This window comes from Myxine glutinosa, chromosome 7 (genome assembly GCF_964187855.1).
Source record: "Myxine glutinosa chromosome 7, kmMyxGlut1.1, whole genome shotgun sequence".
NCBI lineage: Eukaryota > Metazoa > Chordata > Myxini > Myxiniformes > Myxinidae > Myxine > Myxine glutinosa.
The window spans coordinates 125,534,353-125,554,457 of NC_136267.1; the positions used below are offsets into that span (position 1 = coordinate 125,534,353).

At 49.9% G+C, this 20,105-nt stretch overlaps 1 protein-coding gene across 4 annotated transcripts in view; it reads left to right on the forward strand.

Annotated features, from left to right (window-relative positions):
- Positions 1–20,105, forward strand: part of LOC137431634 (protein TANC2) — a 384,138-nt gene that overhangs the window by 45,309 nt on the left and 318,724 nt on the right. For 3 of the 4 annotated variants that reach the window (XM_068123171.2, XM_068123170.2, XM_068123173.2), the window contains exon 2: positions 17,726–17,821. The exons of the other annotated variant lie outside the window; for it this stretch is intronic. In XM_068123171.2, the coding sequence (XP_067979272.2) occupies positions 17,761–17,821 (61 nt within the window). In that variant the 5' untranslated portion in view covers positions 17,726–17,760. The remainder of the gene's footprint in view (positions 1–17,725; positions 17,822–20,105) is intronic. 4 annotated transcript variants of the gene reach the window in all.

A 20,105-nucleotide genomic window follows, 5' to 3' on the forward strand; every position in this document is an offset into this window, starting at 1 on the left:
GAGTTATGGCAGCTCCCGAAGGAAGGATTATCAGAGCAGTGGCCGAGAAGGAGACCGCTATTCATATGACTACAGTGACAAGTGGTCCAACCGGGATTGTTAGGAAAGTTAGAAAGAGTTGAAGCACTGAATGCTGCGGAGCAGCCGAGCCAAGATTGCTACACGGATTAACCGCAAACTCCACGTTCCTAAAGGCGTCCATGTAGTGAACTTTCCTACACGGACTAACCGTGAACTCCACATTCCTAAAGGCGTCCATGTAGTGAATATGTCCAGGCCTCACCACCCAACCACCATGGAACCTGGCCCTCAGCTCGGCCTCCCAGAAAAAGTGCTATCGATTTGCTTGACTTTGGATTTTTGATCAACCCCTTAACCTTCATTCCAAAAAAATGAAAAATAAAAATCAGAGGTTGATTAGATGGAGTTTGGCTTTGCAGGGGTAACGTAACTTGGAAATTGAACATGTAAAGGGCAGGGACAATGTCGTTGCTGATGCTTTGTCCAGAGTGAATTAGCGTCGGAAATCTCTGTGGGTTGTGTGAAATTTTGTTGCTTTATTTTTGGGGAAATATTGATTGTTGTTGCTCATGGGAATTGATGATTTGGTTGTGAGTTTACTTTTGTTTGTTTAAAGAGTTTTCCTGCAAAGAAAGTTTTTGCTGTGTTCAAACTTTCTTGATGGGGGGGAAGTGTTACGGATTCGGCCCTTCCGTGGTTGTGGTTTCCATCCACTTGTAACATTTCTGGTTATGTATTATTATTCTTATCGGGGTTGGAAGGAAACGGCGATTATTGTTGTTTAAGGGAAATAGTTATTGTGGTTAAAAGGTTAAAAGCGCTCATGGTAAAAATGAGACAGGAAATCGGATCGTGACCCGGAAGAAAAAGGAAGGAGGAAGTAGAGGTCGTGAGGCAAAGGTCGGAAAAAGGCGTGTCGAAGCTCCGTACCTAGCGTGGTCGAGCGTACATCGCGAGTGAACTTTGAGACCTTGAAAGGAATATCGTGCGATAGGTGTTATCGCCGGAATATTGAGGAACCTGCATAGGCAGGTATCGGCATTGAGGTTCCGGAGAATCCTTGCCTAGAGGCTCCGGCTCGAGTGAGAGCCGTCCGCCATTCTGCCCCGCACGCTGCGTCCACCGAAGAAGGTTTTTGTACGCGGCAACTTTTCTCATCCTCCGGCCGTCTGCCGGGGATGCGTGTGTGCGAAAGCGGCATTTGAAGGTTACACGGCGGTTCGCTGATTGAACGGCGAACGTGTACGTCGGCGCGCGTCTTTGGGGATTTTCCATTCTACCGCGAGTTTGCTGGGTGTTGGACCACGTGACTTCTGTGCCGCTTCGACTGCCTACGCCTCGATTGGTCTGGATCGGACATGGTTCCAACGATCGCTGGAGTGAATCAACTTCGCCTTGGAGAGTTATAGAGACATTGAGGAGTGCCGTGAGTTTGAGATAAGTACTAGATAAGATGGTACCATCTTAAGAGATTTTGATTGTCTGGATTTGCTATCGTTATTGGTGATGTTATTCCTGTGTGACTTTTAATATATTATTGGTTTGTCTATAACCATTGGTGTGGTTTCCTTATTGATTTCGACACGGAATAATATATATTTTTCTGCCGGGGCTCCTCCCGGGGTTCGGAGGCATACCGAGACCAGGAGGTTGGGGAGGAGCACGTAACACATGGGATTAAACCGGAAGGTGGATATAAAAGAGGCGGGGCATACGGCTTGGCAGAGGAAGCTGGGCCTATGCTGGGGGCTTGTGGTTTTCCCTGCTGCGCAATAAACGACCGATGGTGCACTCAAACTGCCTTCCCAGCCTGATACATTACATGGCGACGAGGATCAGATTCTGGTGAGCACGTGCAAAGCAAGCTGAGCTATTGCAGTTAGCTTTTGGCCTACCAACTCGTTCTTTCACGGCATACGCGACTTGAGCACCATGTCCTACGGCCGGATTGACGAGTTCAACCCGCGCTAAGGAAGCTGGGAGGCGTACATTGAGCATCTACAGTATTACTTCCAAGCTAACGGCATTGAGGATGATGCCAGGAAGAAAGCAATCCTGATGTCGGTATGCGGCAGCGAGACGTTTACTATTCTGAAGAATCTCGCCATGCCCAGGACCATGATGGATTTAACACACGCCGAGCTTGTGGCAGCAATGAAGGAGCACTGTGAACCTACACCCTCAGTCATTGTGAGTCGATTCAATTTTTACATGTGTCGCCAAACCTCAACGCAGTCCATTTCAGCATTCATCGCTCACCTGAAACACCTTGCCCAGCATTGCCAGTTTGGTGCTACATTCGACGACATGCTAAGGGACTTGCTCGTTGTGGGAGTGGAGCAAGATCGGATTCGCCGGCGCCTACTGTCTGAACGGACTCTGACATTTTCCAGTGCAAAGGACATTGCTATCGCAATGGAGTGTGCAGACAAAAATGCTGCAGATATTGCACGCTCCATCACTTACCAGCCTAGAGCTGACTTGTCATCTGTCAACCGGGTGGGACAACATCCAACCAGAAAATCCAACGCCAAAACACCTGGAAACTGCTTGGCAGCTGGTGCTGACGAATGTTTCCGCTGCAATAGGGAGCATTCTGCCACTACGTGCCGTTTCAAGAATGCCGCTTGCAACTACTGCCACAAGGTGGGTCATATCGCCTCTGCGTGCTTGTCTCGAAAACGGAGGGCAAGGAGAGAGGATTGCAAAACCCACCTCCTTGACTCAGAGCATAACCAAGAAGATGTGACTGATGGAGACAGCCCTAACAGCCACAGTGTTCAGTCGTGTGACCTTTTCCACACAAGGTCTGGCAGACAGTCTACTCCAATACTGGTTATAGTAGATATAGATGGACGGAACGTGGAAATGGAGATAGACACGGGGGCTGCCGTCTCACTCATGAGCGAAGCAGCTTTCCGTAACCTGTGCGGGAATTGTGAACATCCCAGCCTCCATAGGTCCCCAATCCAACTCACCACATATACTGGTGAGTCAATACAAGCCCGCGGGTCGTGTGATGTCACAGTAACCTACGGAAACAACACTCACCAATTACAACACTTGGTCGTCCCTGGGGATGGACCCACATTTCTCGGGCGGAACTGGCTCGATGTTGTCAAACTCAATTGGGAACACATCCACCAACTACAGGCTTCCAGGCAAAAACTGTACTGCAGCACCTCCTCGTGAGATACCCGGACATCTTCAAGGATGAACTCGGGACATTGAAGGGCCTCACTGCCCAGCTCAATGTTGAGAAAGATGTGAAGCCAATTTTCTGCAAAGCACGCCCAGTCCCTCTCGCATTGCAAGAAAAAGTTGATGCAGAATTAGCTAGACTGGAAAAGTTAGGTATCATTGAGTCAGTTCAGTACTCAAATTGGGCTGCTCCAGTTGTTCCTGTTGTGAAGGCAGACAGATCGATACGCCTTTGCGGGGATTACAAAATGTCGATCAACAAATGTTCCACCTTGGACAAATATCCCATACCAAGGATCGATGACTTATACGCCAAACTGAGCGGAGGACAGTCCTTCACCAAGCTCGACATGAGATCGGCCTACCTACAAGTCGTTCTGGATGAGGATTCCAAAGAATATCTCACCATCAACACGCATCGGGGGCTCTACAGATTCAACCGCTTGAGTTTTGGTGTCAATTCGGCACCAGGAATCTATCAACGTTGTATGGATAGCCTGTTCGCTGCTGAACCACACGTTGTTGTTTACCAAGACGACATCCTAGTCACTGGCCGCTCAGAGCTTCATCATCTGGACAACCTCGAACGTTTTCTACGTATTATTTCCGACTCTGGACTACGCCTGCGGAGAGACAAGTGCGAGTTCGTGGTTCCGTCGGTGACCTATTTGGGCCATCGTATCGACGCCGAAGGCTTACATCCACAGAAGAGAAGATCAGAGCAATCAAAGACCTCCCTGCTCTGACCAACATCACTGAACTCAAGGCTTACATTGGCATGCTGCAGTACTACAGCAGGTATATCCCAAACATTGCTACCATGCTTGGCCCACTGTATTGCCTGTTAAAAAAAGGCATCAGCTGGAAATGGGACATTCCGGAGTCAGCAGCCTTCCAGAAGTCAAAAGACATGCTACGGTTTTCAAATGTGCTAGTTCACTACAACCCAGACAAAGACATGGTCCTGTCGTGTGATGCGAGTCAGTACGGGGTTGGTGCTGTTCTGTCACACATCATGCCAGATCGCACAGAGAGACCAATAGCATTCGCATCTCGTACACTGTCTCCTGCTGAGAAGAACTACAGTCAGCTGGACAAAGAAGGACTCGGCATTGTATTCGGAGTTAATAAATTTCACCAGTACGTTTTCGGTCGGCATTTCACGATTTACACGGACCACAAGCCACTGATTAGTTTGTTTGGTCCATCAAAGGCTACCTCAGAAGTCTTACCACCTCGGATCATACGCTGGTCACTTTCACTCTCAGCTTATGATTACGATATTACGTACAGACCTGGCTCCACAATTTCAAATGCAGACGCCATGAGTCGCCTACCACTTCCGGACACAGTGTTTGACCCCCCTGTACCTGGCAGCGTGATTTCTCTGATGGACTTTTTGAATGACAACCCAATTGATGCCAACCAGATACGGACCTACACCAGGCGTGACCCACTTCTTTCCAAGGTCATTCGTGCTACTGGGCATGGGTGGGGCCTTCTACGCGATGCTGACCCTGAATTGAATTCTTACAAGGTCAGGCAAAATGAACTAAGTGTCGAGAATGGCTGCTTGCTGTGGGGATGCCGAGTGGTCATTCCCCCAAACTTGCGCACAAAGATTTTGGACCAGCTTCACGATTGTCATCCAGGCATTGTAAGAATGAAATCGCTGGCACGGAACTATGTCTGGTGGCCTCACCTAGACTCTGACATCGAACAGTGTGTGAAACATTGTTATCCATGCCAAAGCAGTCGAAACGCCCCTGCTAAGGCACCATTACACCCCTGGGAATGGCCCACTGAACCATGGCAGAGGTTTCAGCTTGACTATGCTGGACCCATCGAAGGCCGTATGATCCTTGTTGTTACGGACGCTCACACTAAGTGGATCGACGCCTATGTAACACATACAGCAACCTCGCACGCTACCATAGAGAGGCTGCGCCAGTGCTTTGCCACTCATGGTTTGCCACGCTTGATAGTCACGGACAATGGAACCTGTTTCTCAAGTTCTGAATTCACTGAATTCACCCGCCTGAATGGTATAATTCACAAGTTTGCGAGCCCACACTATCAAGCTTCAAATGGACTATCTGAAAGCTCTGTGAGTTTCATCAAGTCTGGTCTAAGTAAGAAACCCGGCGGAAGCCTTCAGACCAGACTATCACGTGTACTTTTTGCTCACCACATCACTCCCCACACAACAACAGGGGTGACACCGGCTGAGCTGCTGATGAAACGACGTTTGCGTACACGACTGGATTGTCTAAGACCAGATGTGGTGTCTGTCGTGTATCAAAATCAGTGGAAGCAGAGACTTCACCATGACAAACATGCTGTGCAGCGCTCGATAAAGATCGGGGACCCGGGGTTTGCGAGAAACGTTGGTCGCGGAATGGTTTGGTTACCAGGGCGGGTTCACAAAAATGAGGGACCATTGTCCTACGTTATCAAACTAGAGGACAAACGAGTCGTCCGGAGGCACCTTGATCATGTCCGGTATCTGTCCTGTGATCCTGTCATTTTCACAAAGGATATCTCGCCACTTCCTGAACCTGTGAACAGCGACATTGTTGCCGCAGATAGTACTGCACCACTCCCCGAGGCTGAACCCCATAACGCTGTTGCAGCACTACCAGTGGGGCCGTGTGACGTCCTTGCACCACTCCCTGAGGCTGAACCCCATAACGCTGTTGCAGCACCACCATTGGAGCCGTGTGGCGGCTTTGCACCCCGACGATCATCCAGAGTTCGAAAGGCGCCGACTCGCCTTGACTTGTAGCTAATATTCTTGTATGCATTTTGCATTCGATTTTCAATTTCAATTCAATTTTCGCATTCAATTTTGCATTTACAATTTCGCAATTTTGTATGTGTGTATTATTGTATGCATTGGTATGCTTTTCACTGTTATTTTCACATTGGTGTTTTCACTGTTAATGGGAGGGGGGGAGATGTTATGTATTGCATGGGATTAAACCGGAAGGTGGATATAAAAGAGGCGGGGCATACAGCTTGGCAGAGGAAGCTGGGCCTACGCTGGGGGCTTGTGGTTTTCCCGGCTGTACAATAAACGACCGATGGTGCACTCAAACTGCCTTCCCAGCCTGATACATTACAGGTTCGATCATGCTAAGGCCATGATAGAATCTGTAGGAGGTGATGTCCCATTGCCGAGAGTTGTCAAACGACAAATCCATCGTCCAAATACTTCCGCCAATACTCCCTTGCTCTTCTACCTTAGAAACATGTGCATTCCATTTCTCGACCACCTCAGCCAGGAAATGGACACCCGATTCGGTGCTGAAAATCGGGAAGGTAGTGATCTGTTTCTGCTGATGCCATCTACAATAATCGCCGATACCTGCGACATTCCAGCCCTACATCAGAAGCTGTTGCGTTGGAAAAACGACATGGAGCATCCAGCAGGACTGATAAATGAGCTTAGAGACTGGTAGATGTTTTGGAGAAGGAAGCCCAACAACACGCTTCCAAGCACATTCATGGATTGTTTCTGAATAAATGAGCTTAGAGACTGGCAGATGTTTTGGAGAAGGAAGCCCAACAACACGCTTCCAAGCACATTCATGGATTGTTTCTGATAAATGAGCTTAGAGACTGGCAGATGTTTTGGAGAAGGAAGCCCAACAACACGCTTCCAAGCACATTCATGGATTTTTTTCTGCGCAGTAGATGGAGACGAATTTCCATCCATCAAAGTCCTACTCCATATTGGATGCACCCTCCCTGTGGGCTCCTGTGAGGCCGAACGTTTTTTCTTGCCTGGGTCATCTGAAGACCTACCTGAGAAATTCCATGGGAGAAAGGGGGATGGCATCTCTGGCCCTCATGAACATACACCATGACGTCACCATATCCCCACATGATGTGTGTGACATTTTCATTCAGAAACGCAAGCGCCGTCTATTCCAAAATAGCACAATTTACGATTAATAAAATAATTCACAATCCGCTGTCCGATCTGATCTCTTATGTGGGGAGAACCCCCTGCCTTGAGCTTCACAACCTCGGCGCATGGTGGTGCCGGGCTTTGCCCAGCACCTATTAAACTACTCGATACACCTGAACATGGCGTGCGTTTAGAAACATGGGAATTATTCTGGATTCTTTGTCGTTAATTTGCCTAATTAACTCAGGAGATTATAACGATCATTTCGCGAGAACTACACAAATCAGAAATTCCATATCAGAAAGCTGCATTGGAAACACACACACACACACACACACACACACACACACACACACACACACACACACACACACACACACACACACACACACACACACACACACACACACACACACACTATCGCAGAAGGAACAGCTGGGCAAGTCGTTTCACCAGTTCCTCTATCTGCCCATTAGTCATCGCGAATCTGTTGAACTGTTGGACCAGGGAAGAACACAAGGAACTGCAGAAACTTCCAAGAACACACGAAATGCCGTTTCTGACGATCAATTTTTAAAAATTTCCTGGGGGAGGACCCCAGACCCCCTCAACCCCCCCCCCCCATCCCCAGCGCTGTTGTCCAATGCACCCCACCGTCTTGAAATTCCTGGATCCGCCCCTGCGCTGGTGACTGAGACAAGTTGCCTGTCTGTTTGTATTGTTGACACGCACTGTGAAACCCCCCCGAAACATCTTACCTGACTATTTGAGCTATCAACGAGGACAGATTGCGCTATAAAAGCCAGGGGCGAGCTGTGCCAGACGGCGCTGGCAAAATAGCGCAACGACAGTTCGAATCCGAGGCGTGAGTCCGAACGAGCCGGGAGGTCCCTAGCGTGGGGAGATAGCTCCATACTTATGTACATTTCTTTCTCTTGCTATCACCTTTATTAACTAGATGGTATTCATAGAATACTTACACTGCGCAGTCCACTTGTTGCGAGCCAACTCTTCTGTTTTTGAACATTTTTTTTCTTTGATACAATATGGCTGCCAGACCATGTGACCAATGACATAAATTTATATTCTCGAATATAATTGTTGCATAGATCACGCTCAATACATTTCAAACTGATCGGATGAAGCATTGCCCCTGGCGAATTTTGACGTCATAATTATGGCACCAATGACGTCATCGTTAACACCTATTCCCCATATGGAGTTCTTTACAATGAGCCATGTTTAAATTTTTTCAATGGGGCGGTTTCGGAGATATAGAGATGCAAAAGTTTTCGATTTTTCCCAAGATGGCGTCTGTACCATGTGACATATGACGTAATTATCATAAAAAAATTATACAGGAGCCGCCGCATATTCTGAAAATTTTGTGTCCATCGGACTAACAGTTGCAGAGGATTTTTTAAAATTCATACTGATCGGATCAAGCGTTGTACTTGTCGAATTATGACGCCATAATTAAGGCACCAATGACATCACAATCAACTTAGCTTATTCCCCATGGTGAGTACTTGACAATGAGCCATGTTTCAATTTTTTTCCATTGAGCGGTTTGGGAGATATAGAGGTGTAACGTTTTTCCAAGATGGCGTCCTACCACGTGACCTATGACATAATTATGAAGAAAAAAATTATACAGGCAGAGGCGCTTCTATGGTAAAATTTCGTGTTTTTAAAATGCAGACACGTACGGCACACGTACGCAACTGAATGCTTAACCCCGATTTTTGCTTCGAGCGCAGGGTAACAATTTCTAATTAGTCTTCCTTGACTCAAGAAGAGCATCACAATTTATATAGAGCTGACGGTGACTCACCTCTTGACTTTTCTGGGCGATGCTTACATGTGCACCTCACAAATTTCCTCTACGCATAGCACGCCTACATAGTCTCACTTGCATTTACACTTTTCTGCTTTCCTTACCCCCTCCTTATTCCTCATTTGTTTCCTGTTTAGGGATTGAGATACATCCATTGACGTGTGCCAGGTTAAGCCAAATACCGAACCAACGCTTTACTCTGCCTCTCTATCTTCTCTTCCTATCTACGATTCCTCGGTATGATTCTGCTGGCACCATGTTCTGTGTGTAGCTAACTAAGATAAGAGCGCAGAAGGGAAAGAATTCCTAAGGGTAAGAATCTCATCTTGTATGCCTTTTTCTTGATTACTGTGCCTGTGTATATGTGCTTTCCACCATTGATTATACATGTGCCTCATTTGGTAAAACTTGTCTTGTTTCCAACCTGCTCTTTTCATCTTTTTCTTTATTGACTCGATTTAGTGTGTAAGTATAGATAGATGGGAAGTTCTGCCCCAACGATTAGCTCTGTAACTTATATTCTTTAACTATTATTATTATTATTTAGTAACGTAACACTGAGCTATTGAGTGTTTGGGATAACCTCGGATATCTATATATGGTATATAAAAGCCCTGTGTATATGTATTTCTCTGTCGCGGAGGAAGTGACCTCACGTTCACGGAAGTGACGGCGCAACTGCCTTTGCCCCATTGGTTGAACAGCTCGCACCGACTCCGCCCACAATCAAAATCATGCGCCAACATTTTGTGTTGCAAAATAGGCCTTAGGCCTTGGGTCTTGGGTGTCAGCTGTCCATGGCTTAGTGCAATTGGAATCGTTCCAGCTAAATAACCATGACTGCATTGTATATGCACATAAGCAGTACACATGTTTTGGTTCATGTATGTATGCTGTTATTTTTAATTATTTTTGGGATGATTACACCTAAATTTGGGATTTATTTGGTTTTGGATTTTGGTGGGGAGATTTGCATTTGGGATTTTGGGATTATTATTTTTGGGATCTGTGGCATTATACACCACCCAAATAAAGGGATGAGTAATTTTGGTTTTAGCTCGACTAATAGTATGAAAATATAGAAGTGTGTTGTTTCATGCATCCAATTCAAGTCAAGGAATGAGCAATTTGCTTGAGTTTTATTGATATTGCAGTTGTAACTGTTAGTTTGAAGATTGCGTCTGTTGAGGTAATGTGTGTGTGTGTGTGACAAAAGCCTGATGTTCCCTTGTAATGTGTGTGTGTGTGACAAAAGCCTGGTGTTCGCTTCACGGTTATGGTGACTAGCTTAAGTTCTTAGGGTCTTGAGTTTGAGCCCCAGTCGTGCAGTTAAATAACATCAGGTGGGTAAATTCATCCTTTCATTTTTCTGAGGTAAGCAAAATGAGTACCAGCTTAGTGTAAATAGGGGGGCACTGCATCAGTGGCACATCCAAGCTCCCAGCAATGATACAAACAGCAGCCATAGGCTGCATACGAAATAAAATGTGTGCGTCGTTGTCTGCTATCTCCACGTGTGGGTGCATGGGTTTCAGGAGATGGAATAGAGCCCTACCAGGTCTCAAAGTATCCACCTATGATGTTGGTTGTTATATCATATGCAAGATTCAGGTGGAACGGAGTCCTCCCAGGTGTCAAAATATCCGTGTGCGTGTGTGTGTGTGTTTGGATGCTAAAGATGGCCTTGGGGAGCGAGGGGTGAGGAGGGGGAGGTGGGGGAATGCTAAATATGGACTTACAACATCTAAAGGGTGCACAGTCTAAATGGAACTACACTTAGTGCAAGTAGTCATTTCATGATCCTATATGTCCGCAAACCAGGAAATGAGGCCATTTTGCCCATCATTGCTATTTTGCACTCCCAGGTTAAGTTTTGCTTCACCTCTAAACATTCATGTTCTTAACGTTTTGTTGAAGTCTAAATAACGCAATGTTGGTCGGGTGACCCAAATAGTTATACTTGTACGTCTGTGATAAGTCTTGTGGACAAGGTCCTGACCAACTGTAAATTTCACACAAATACATTTTCACCTTGGTTTATATAATACTGTACAGTATATCCAAAGGTCGACTCTACTTTGACTTGGTTATTCCAACTCCAAGCGCTCGTGATGGAGTGACACTCCATCCAGATTCCAGACCACTCCTGGTTCCAGACCACTCCTGGTGCGCCCGTCTATTCATCAACAACCGGTAACCACAACCCACAGATGTGAAGCAGAACAGGTCGATTGAGGTTGTTGGGTTTAAAATTTTTATTTTTTTCTTTCCGCCCGAGATGGAGGGAAAGAAACCTTGTGGGAGATTGCAGGCAGGTCATGGCTATTTGCTCACTTTGTGCCACTCCCCAAACGCCCTCCTTCCCCATTACCTTTCGTCTCTTCATGTCTCTGCACATTCTGTAAATACTCTGAGGAAACGTTTCCTTTTTACTCTTCTAATCGCCATTTAAATATTTAACATCTCTTACCTCTGGTACTTTCTTGGCCTCTTTCCATAGTCCTTAAGCTTGGTCTCCACTTGCTCTTCGGAATCCGCTTGGGGCTGAGATTGATCACGTGTCAAGCAGTTTATAAATATATCATCCAGTTGTTAATATATTCATTTAATCCTATGACTAAAAAGAGACTTTCTTTTTCGAGATTAAAACAAAAGTGGACCAATGTCGCTCAGAGCCAATGGGAGTCTTCAGTTTTGTAACCACGTGACTGGTATTGTGCACCTGAGGTCCACTTCTAGTGAGATTGTCAGCTCGGTGAAGATTTAAAGATCCCGAGTTCGATTCTCGTTGAGCCTGACAACTATGATTTGAAGGTGGCGGTGGTGAATTTGAGAAGGCAGTAAGTACAGAGGGTTTTCAGAGTTATCCCATAATGCCGTGCGCGCCGCCATGTTAGTTATGTTCACTTCCCGAGCAGTAGCAACGATGGCATCAGTAGCTCTATATCTTTAATTTATCACGTTCGTCTCGTTATTCTGACTTACTGCAATGGAAGGAGCGCTAATTATTTGGTCTCATGTCTTTAGCTTGCCAACCAATATGGCACCTGCGCAATGCATCATGAGTACTGAAAGATACCTGATGGCGTTTGGAGAAGGTGAGAGCAGTCAATGTGTTTACCCTGAGAACATGAGAGACGTTGTTATTGATCATCGGCTTACATTGAAATAAGTGTTTTAATCTTTCTTCTGTAGCGGTTACCGGAAGCATAACACAATCCCCTTGCACCGGCCGATGACGTAAGCAGCGGGCGGTCACTTGCCCGGGCTCGTCCGGACTTGCCCGGACTTGCCTTGCCCGGGCGGACACTTGGTTTGCATACCACGCCCCGTTGAGAGGCGTGGCTTACCGATTTGCATACCACGCCCCGCCTGAGAGGCGTGGCTTTTGTGTGGTAAACTTTGGTTATAAATTGCCGCCCGTTCTATCGGGCTTTTCAGTGCTTTTGAGTTGAGCTAGAAAAAAATAGCTCAGTGAAACTTCGTTCCTGGTGTAGTCCATTTTGTCCGGCTTTATCGTGAGAGCATAGCTCCACAATTGGTGACCCCTTTTCAAGAACACGGCGATGGAGTCGCCTGTAGCTTTGAAGCTCCCTGGCTTTTGGGAATCGCACGCAGCCGTCTGGTTCGCCCAAGCGGATTCTCAATTCGCCCTGTGGAACATTACGGAGGACACGACGCGCTACCACCACGTGGTCTCCGCGCTCAACGCCTCCACTGCCACCCGGGTCCTGAGCTTCCTACAGAACCCACCGAACGCCGACAAATACGGCGCGCTCAAAGGCCTACTCCTCGGTGCGTTTGGACTCACGGAGACCGAACGCGCGCGACAACTGCTCGACCTCCCGGAGCTGGGTGAGGCCTGTCCATCCGAACGCATGGACCACATGCTTTCTCTACTCGGCGACCACAGCCCAGATTTCCTCTTCCGCGAGCTGTTCCTCCGGCAGCTACCCGGGCAGGTACGATTAGCTTTGGCTAATTCGCCCATCACGGACCCTCGCACCCTGGCCAAGGAGGCCGAGAAATTTTTCTCGGCCAGGCGACATGTCGGAGCGGCCGCCTGGAACCCTGGGCCGACCGAGGCAACGCCCGCGCCACGACCGGCGCCACCACCGGCCGAGTTAGCGCCACTGGCAGCAGCGGCCGCCGCGACGCCCCGTCGACCGAACCCGACGCGACCGCCGGAGCCTCCACCAGAGCGGACCATGTGCTACTACCACGCCAGGTTCGGGCAGAAGGCCAGAACGTGCCGCCCACCGTGCACTTTCGGCAGGTCGGGAAACGACCAGGCCGGCCCTCGGTGCCTGCCATGAGCGTCGGCCATTCAGGCAGCCTTCTGTTTATTACGGACACAGCGTCCGGGCGGCGTTTTTTGTGCGACACCGGCACTCAGCTGAGCGTGATACCCGCCTCGGTGCAGGACAAACAGGCCGTGCTTTGCGGCCCCGCCTTGGTCGCCGCAAACGGCTCCTCCATCTGCACCTTCGGTTCGCGCAGCGTCGCATTCTGCTTCGGGGGCCAGCGCTTCAGGTGGGACTTCATCACGGCGAACGTACCCATGGCCTTGCTGGGTGCAGATTTTCTTTGCGCATGGGCTTTTGGTTGACGTCAAACGGCGTCGGCTCATCAACGCGGAGACCTTCAGCTCGCTCGCTTGCTCATTGAGCGGCTCCGCACCAACCAAGCTGGCCTGCGCTCTCCCGGCCGCGGACGATTTCACCCGCCTACTCGCCGAGTTTCCCGCCCTCACGCAGCCGACGTTTTCGGCCGTCGCCGTCAAACACGGCATCGAACACCACATCCCGACCACAGGTCTACCGGTCTACGCCAGGGCTCGACGCCTCGACCCGGCCAAACTCGCCGTGGCAAAGGCGGAATTCGACGCGCTGGAGCGATTGGGCATTGTGCGGCGCTCGATTAGCGCGTGGGCCTCGCCCCTGCACATCGTGCCAAAACCGGGTGGTAGATAGCGACCATGCGGCGATTACTGCCGTCTCAACGACGCCACCACCCCCGACCGGTACCCGATACCACATATACAGGACCTTTCCGCCCGTTTGGCGGGGCGGGTGATCTTTTCCAAGGTCGACCTCATTCGGGGCTACCACCAGGTACCCGTCCGGCCGGCCGACGTGCCGAAGACGGCGGTAATTACACCTTTTGCCCTCTTCGAGTTCCTTCGCATGCCGTTCGGCCTTAATAACGTGGCCCAGGCCTTCCAACGGCTGATGCACAGCGTGCTGCGCGACCTCACCTTCCTTTTCGTCTACTTGGACGACATTCTCGTCGCCAGCACTTCCCGGGCGGAGCACCTCATCCACCTGCGCACGCTTTTTGAGTGCCTCAGCCAGCACGGCCTCATCAACCCGGCGAAATGCCAGTTTGGCGTAACGGCCGTCGACTTCCTGGGGCACTGCATCACAAAGCGCGGGGCCGTTCCGCTGCCGACCAAGGTGGAGGCAGTCACAAGTTTCCCGCGCCCCCGCTCAATCAAGGCCCTACAGGAATTTTTGGGAATGGTACATTTCTACCACCGGTTCGTGCCTCGCGCCGCCCAACTCATGCGCCCCCTGTACGAAGCCCTCCGGGGCAAGCCGGCCAAGTACGACGTCGCCTGGACCAAAGAGATGGACGAGGTGTTCACGGGCGCTAAGCTGGTCCTCCCCAACGCGACCATGTTGGCGCACCCGGCGCTCGACGCACCCATCGCCCTCACCACGGACGCTTCCAACTACGCGGTGGGCGCCGTGCATGGACAGTGGGTGAACGGGGCTTGGGAACCGCTGGCCTTCTTCAGCCGACAACTTCGCCCTAACGAGCGCAAGTATAGCGCTTTCGACCGCGAGCTCCTCAGCCTTTACCTGGCCGTTCGCCACTTCCGCCATCTTTTAGAGGGCCGCCCGTTCACGGCGTTTTTGGACCACAAACCCCTGGTCTTTGCCATGGCCAAGGTTGCAGAGCCGTGGTCGGCCCGCCAGCAGCGCCACCTCTCCGCCATGTCCGAATTTACGACGGACCTCCGGCACGTCGCGGGCAAGGAGAACGCTGTGGCCGATTGCCTCTCCCGGTCCGGAGCGAACGCCGTCCACCTCGGTGTGGACTTCGCCCGCATGGCGGCCGACCAGACCGCCGACCCCACGGTGCAAGCCCATCGGACAGCCCACGGTGCAAGCCCTCCGGACAGCGGACACAGGCCTGCGATTGGCCGACGTCCCCTTCGAGGACACAGGCACAGTTCTCCTGTGCGACGTTTCCCTGGGCCAACCTCGCCCCATCATGCCCACCGGATGGCAGCGGCACATTTTTGACGCCCTCCACGGCCTTTCCCACCCGGGCCGGAAAGCGTCGCAGAAGCTCGTGGCAGCGAAATTCGTCTGGCACGGGCTCCGTAAGGACGTCCGCGACTGGGCCAACGCCTGTGTCGCCTGCCAGTGCGCGCAGGTCCACCGGCACACCCAGGCCCCGTTGGCACCATTCGACGTGCCCGCGTGGCGCTTCGACCATGTCAATGTGGACCTGGTGGGACCCCTTCCCTCCTCGCGGGGCTTCACCCACCTCCTCACAATGATGGACAGGACCCCCAGGTGGCTGGAGGCCGTCCCGCTGGCATCAACAACATCCGCCGATGTGGCGCAGGCCTTCATTGGCACCTGGATTGCCCGTTTCGGCGCCCCCTCGGACATCTCCTCCGACAGAGGCCCGCAATTCACCTCTGAGCTTTGTGGCGCGGTCGCCCAGGCCTTGGGGGTCAAACTTCACCGCACCACGGCCTACCACCCCCAAGCCAACGGCTTGTGCGAGCGGTTCCACCGCTCGATGAAGGCCGCTCTCAGGGCCAGCCTCCAGGACAACGGTTGGGCTGACAGGCTCCCGTGGGTCCTATTGGGCCTCCGAACGGCCCCTAAAGAGGACCTCCAGGCTTCCACCGCCAAGCTGGTCTATGGCCAGCCACTGCGCATGCCGGGCGAGTTCATCCCCGACGCCACCGGCCCCTGCCCGCGGCTCGCCAACGCTGGGTCCTCCAGGAGGCCGCCAGGAGGTTTGCCCCCGTGCCCACGTCCCATCACGGCTGTCCCCAACCCCACGTCCCCCCAGCACTTCGCACTGCGGAGTACGTTTTCATCTGGAACGACGCACACCGGGGACCGCTCCTGCCGCCATACGATGTACCTTTCTGGGTCCTGAAGAGGGACGACAAGTCGTTCATCGTGGACATCGGCGGCAAACCGGACCACATCTCCGTGGACCGCCTCAAGCCGGCCCACTTAGACCTCGACCAACCTCCACGGTTGGCCCTTCCTCCACGACGGGGCCATCTCCCGTCAACCAAGCCACCCGCCCGACCTTCCACCCCCACACGAATCGCCAGGGGTCGTTTCGGCCGGGTCATCAAGACCCCCCTCAAACTGACTCTCCCGGTGCAAGTTAATTCTGGGGGGGTGCATGTAGCGGTTACCGGAAGCATTACACAATCCCCTTGCACCGGCCGATGACGTAACCGTCGGGCGGTCACTTGCCCGGGCTCGTCCGGACTTGCCCGGACTTGCCTTGCCCGGGCGGACACTTGGTTTGCATACCACGCCCCGTTGAGAGGCGTGGCTTACCGATTTGCATACCACGCCCCGCCTGAGAGGCGTGGCTTTTGTGTGGTGAACTTTGGTTATTAATTGCCGCTCGTTCTATCGGGCTTTTCAGTGCTTTTGAGTTGAGCTAGAAATAAATAGCTCAGTGAAACTTCGTTCCTGGTGTCGTCAATTTTGTCCGGCTTTATCGTGAGAGCATAGCTCCACACTTCGACCTTTTATTGAAAACATTGCATGTTAATTCCTTTTGCCAGGGAATCGGGTGTTGCGACTGAATTTTTTACGACAAGGATCGTAACGGAATGATTAATATGATGGAAGTGGAGAAGTAAATGTATCGTGGGTAACTTTTTCTTTGAGTTTTGCTGGAGGATTGGGCTTCATGTGCAAACCCCATCGTGTTTCCTATAGCGAACGTGATCCGTGCCATATTTGTGAAGTTCATTTGTCCAGATGGTTCCTTACCCAGCAGCGGTTCCTCCTGCTGCTGATTCTGAGCCTGGAGTGTATTGTCGGCATGGTTTGTCGAGTCGAGCCGAGTTCCGTGCCGAGTTCCGAGGGTGGCAATGCCAACAGCTGTGATCATTACTGGTTCTATGGCAGGCTCGCCCGAGGAATCCCTGCCACTAGGGTATCCATGGTTTACTCATTCAAACCATGCACCAGATTACTGGGAACCCGACTCCCTGGCAAAGGCAGCTAGCTCGGTGTTTGTTCAAACGGACGTGAATATTACTTATTAGCTCGGCTGGCTGGTGTCCAACAACTTCAAAGTTGCAATGCTAGCTCTTGGTGGGATTTTGCATGTCTCTTGGTCTTGGGTGTTCAAGTAACATCTTGTATATCTCGCAGAGAGAACAACCATTCCTGGAAGGGAATCGTTTATGGCTGAGGGAAAGGCGAAGCGTGTGAGCTCCGGTGTTTTGTGACTTGTGGCATAAGCCCGCGAGGTGTTGGGGCCTGCACCCCTCTCCCAATCTCCTCAACCACTCCCCACCCACTCTCCACCCCCCAACCAACCACTCTCCACCTCTCCACCCCCAAACAACCCCAACACCCCCAATCCCAAGCCCCCCAAAACCCCCTCAAACACTCCCTGTTTTGTTGAAAACCTTCCCTCGCATTGCACTCGTTCTTCATTTTATCAATCCTTTACTTTGCCCGCAGATTGTGATCTTTGTGAAAAGCTGTGACTCGTCAACATGTTCAGAGAGAGTTTGAAGAGCATTTTGGATGGAGCGCTGTCAAGGCGGAAGAACACAGGTGATGCGGTGCCTTTGTCACTCTGCAAACTGTTTTTCTCTCTGCGTCACATTCAAAATAATAAGTGAATCACGTGGAAGTAAACTATTTTGACTCCTGGCAATCTATTTTGACTTTGAGTCGGAGGAAAAAAGCAATTAAGGATCAAAGTACAGTTGAAGCTGCAGTACTCTCGACCATTGTTATCTTGTTCTCCTGTTTATATAAATGGAGCTGCTCACTTTTATTTCCTCTGTTGAAACCACGTTTTTATCTTTGTGATTCGGTGATTGCTGAACAATTATAGAAACGTATCTCTCTTGTCTCTGTCTCTTGTCTCTCTCTATTGTCTCTGTGTTGTCTTTTTCTCTCGTTTGTGTTTCTGTATCTCCCTCTGTCTATCTTGTCTCTTTCTCTCTGTGGATCTGTCTCTGCATATTTAGATTTTTGTGAAACGTGTTCTCTAACTGCACATATCGCCCGACTTTTGATAAAGCACCGTCAAACCGTCGCCTTGGAAATGCATGCATTGAAGCTGCTGGCATGCATGGACTGCACCAGGCTTCCTGTGCTCTTATTGGCCACTTCGTCCACCAATCAGAGCCTCGGCACAAGGGAGTGGCACTGTATCCATGCGGTATGGTTGAGGAAATCAAGAGTGCACTTGCAGAAAGATTACGTTTTCATATTTTGAACTTCCAGCAAGATGAGAATGTAATTGATTTTCATGTGGGCCGCTGTGCTCCTTGGGTGTCGGGCAGCGAGCTATGCAAATACCTCTTGTCATGTAGAATAACCCTGGTGTTGGGCTAGCGGCTAGGGTGCCGGTTTAGGATCCTAGGATCCTGGGTTCGAATCCCAGTCGATCGCTGAATTAACGCCAGGGGGGTTGACTCAGCCTGTTATCCTTCCGAGGTCGGCTAATTGAGTACCAGTTCACTGGTAATTCCCTGGTTGTCGTTAAAGGCGGCAAAAAGGGTTGGCGTCAGGAAGGGCATCCGGCCGTAAAACATTGCTTCAAAAAGGGGACCAAAAAACAACAACAACCACGGTTCCCGAAAAAGGCCAACCCCCGCTTTGCGGGGAAAAATGGCCTCTAAAGGTGGTTATTATATATATATGTAGAGGTCAGCGCATGATAGTTTTCTGGCATCTTTGCACAATATGTAAAAATGGTAATGCTGTATAATAATAAATAAGCCCACCGTTGTTCTTTAAACCCATCAACTTTTAAACAAGTGATTGAACCACAAGGCAATAAAGGCCACCCAATTGGAGTTGCTGCTCATTATGATCTCTTAACCTTTCTTTGATTAATTTTGGCCAGATGATAAAGTCATGGCTTCCCAGGCTTGGGTTGGTGAACACATGGCCTGTAGTCTCTCAGAAGTTGATCCTGAAGGTGAATCCATGTTGGCTTGTGCATCAAGGCAGAACTCTACTCTTTCATGATAAAATTGTGGTCACCCAGTGCAGGAATGTGCAGCGGTTGTGGATGTAGACGAGAAAAGGAGTTTGTGCATGGCCGAATGAAGAAGTGATTCATAGAGGAGCGGCAAATTTTCTGCAACAGTTTATCGAGACCTTCCTACTAATTCCTTCACACTACAGGTTGATATCGTCTGTTTATAGTGATTTGATGTTATTTATATGGGGAATTGATTCTGGGCTGGTTGTCTTGCCTTGAAACCCTTTCTTGAGTGAACAATGTTTTTGAGGCCTCAGCCCGCAGGTGCTGTCCCACGTGTAAAACGCATTAAAATAATGAAATACAAGAACGAAGCAGGTTTAATTGTTTTTCAGCCATTTTTTCACCACGTGGTTGTGTTTGGTGCTTTGTCTGGATTTGGTTCAGTGTTACCTTGTGTTTCAAGTCCAACACAAGCTATGGCATTGCTTTATGGAAATTTGTACTGGGGCATAATAGGTACATCACTGTAAATGTGACCTAATTTGTTACCCCGTGCATGCGAAGTGAAAAGTGGGGTTAAGCAATTGGGTCACTTTATCTGTCTGTCTACAAATGTCAGTTTATGATCGAGGAACAACGTGATTTCAATTGAATGTTATATTTGAACATGAATCATAATATGAATCGGAAAATGACCGTGTAATGTAGCAGTACTTTGTCTCTGAATTCGTCCCAATCGTGCATGTGCATAGAGGAGTGAAATAGTTTTTACCTGTGACATGTCATAGGTATAGGCTATAAGAGCTTTGCGTTGCAGTTGTTGGGGTTTGGGGTAGATTTTTAAAATGTGCACCCATTGGTCGGACAGCAGCCGGACCACACCAACATCTGTCG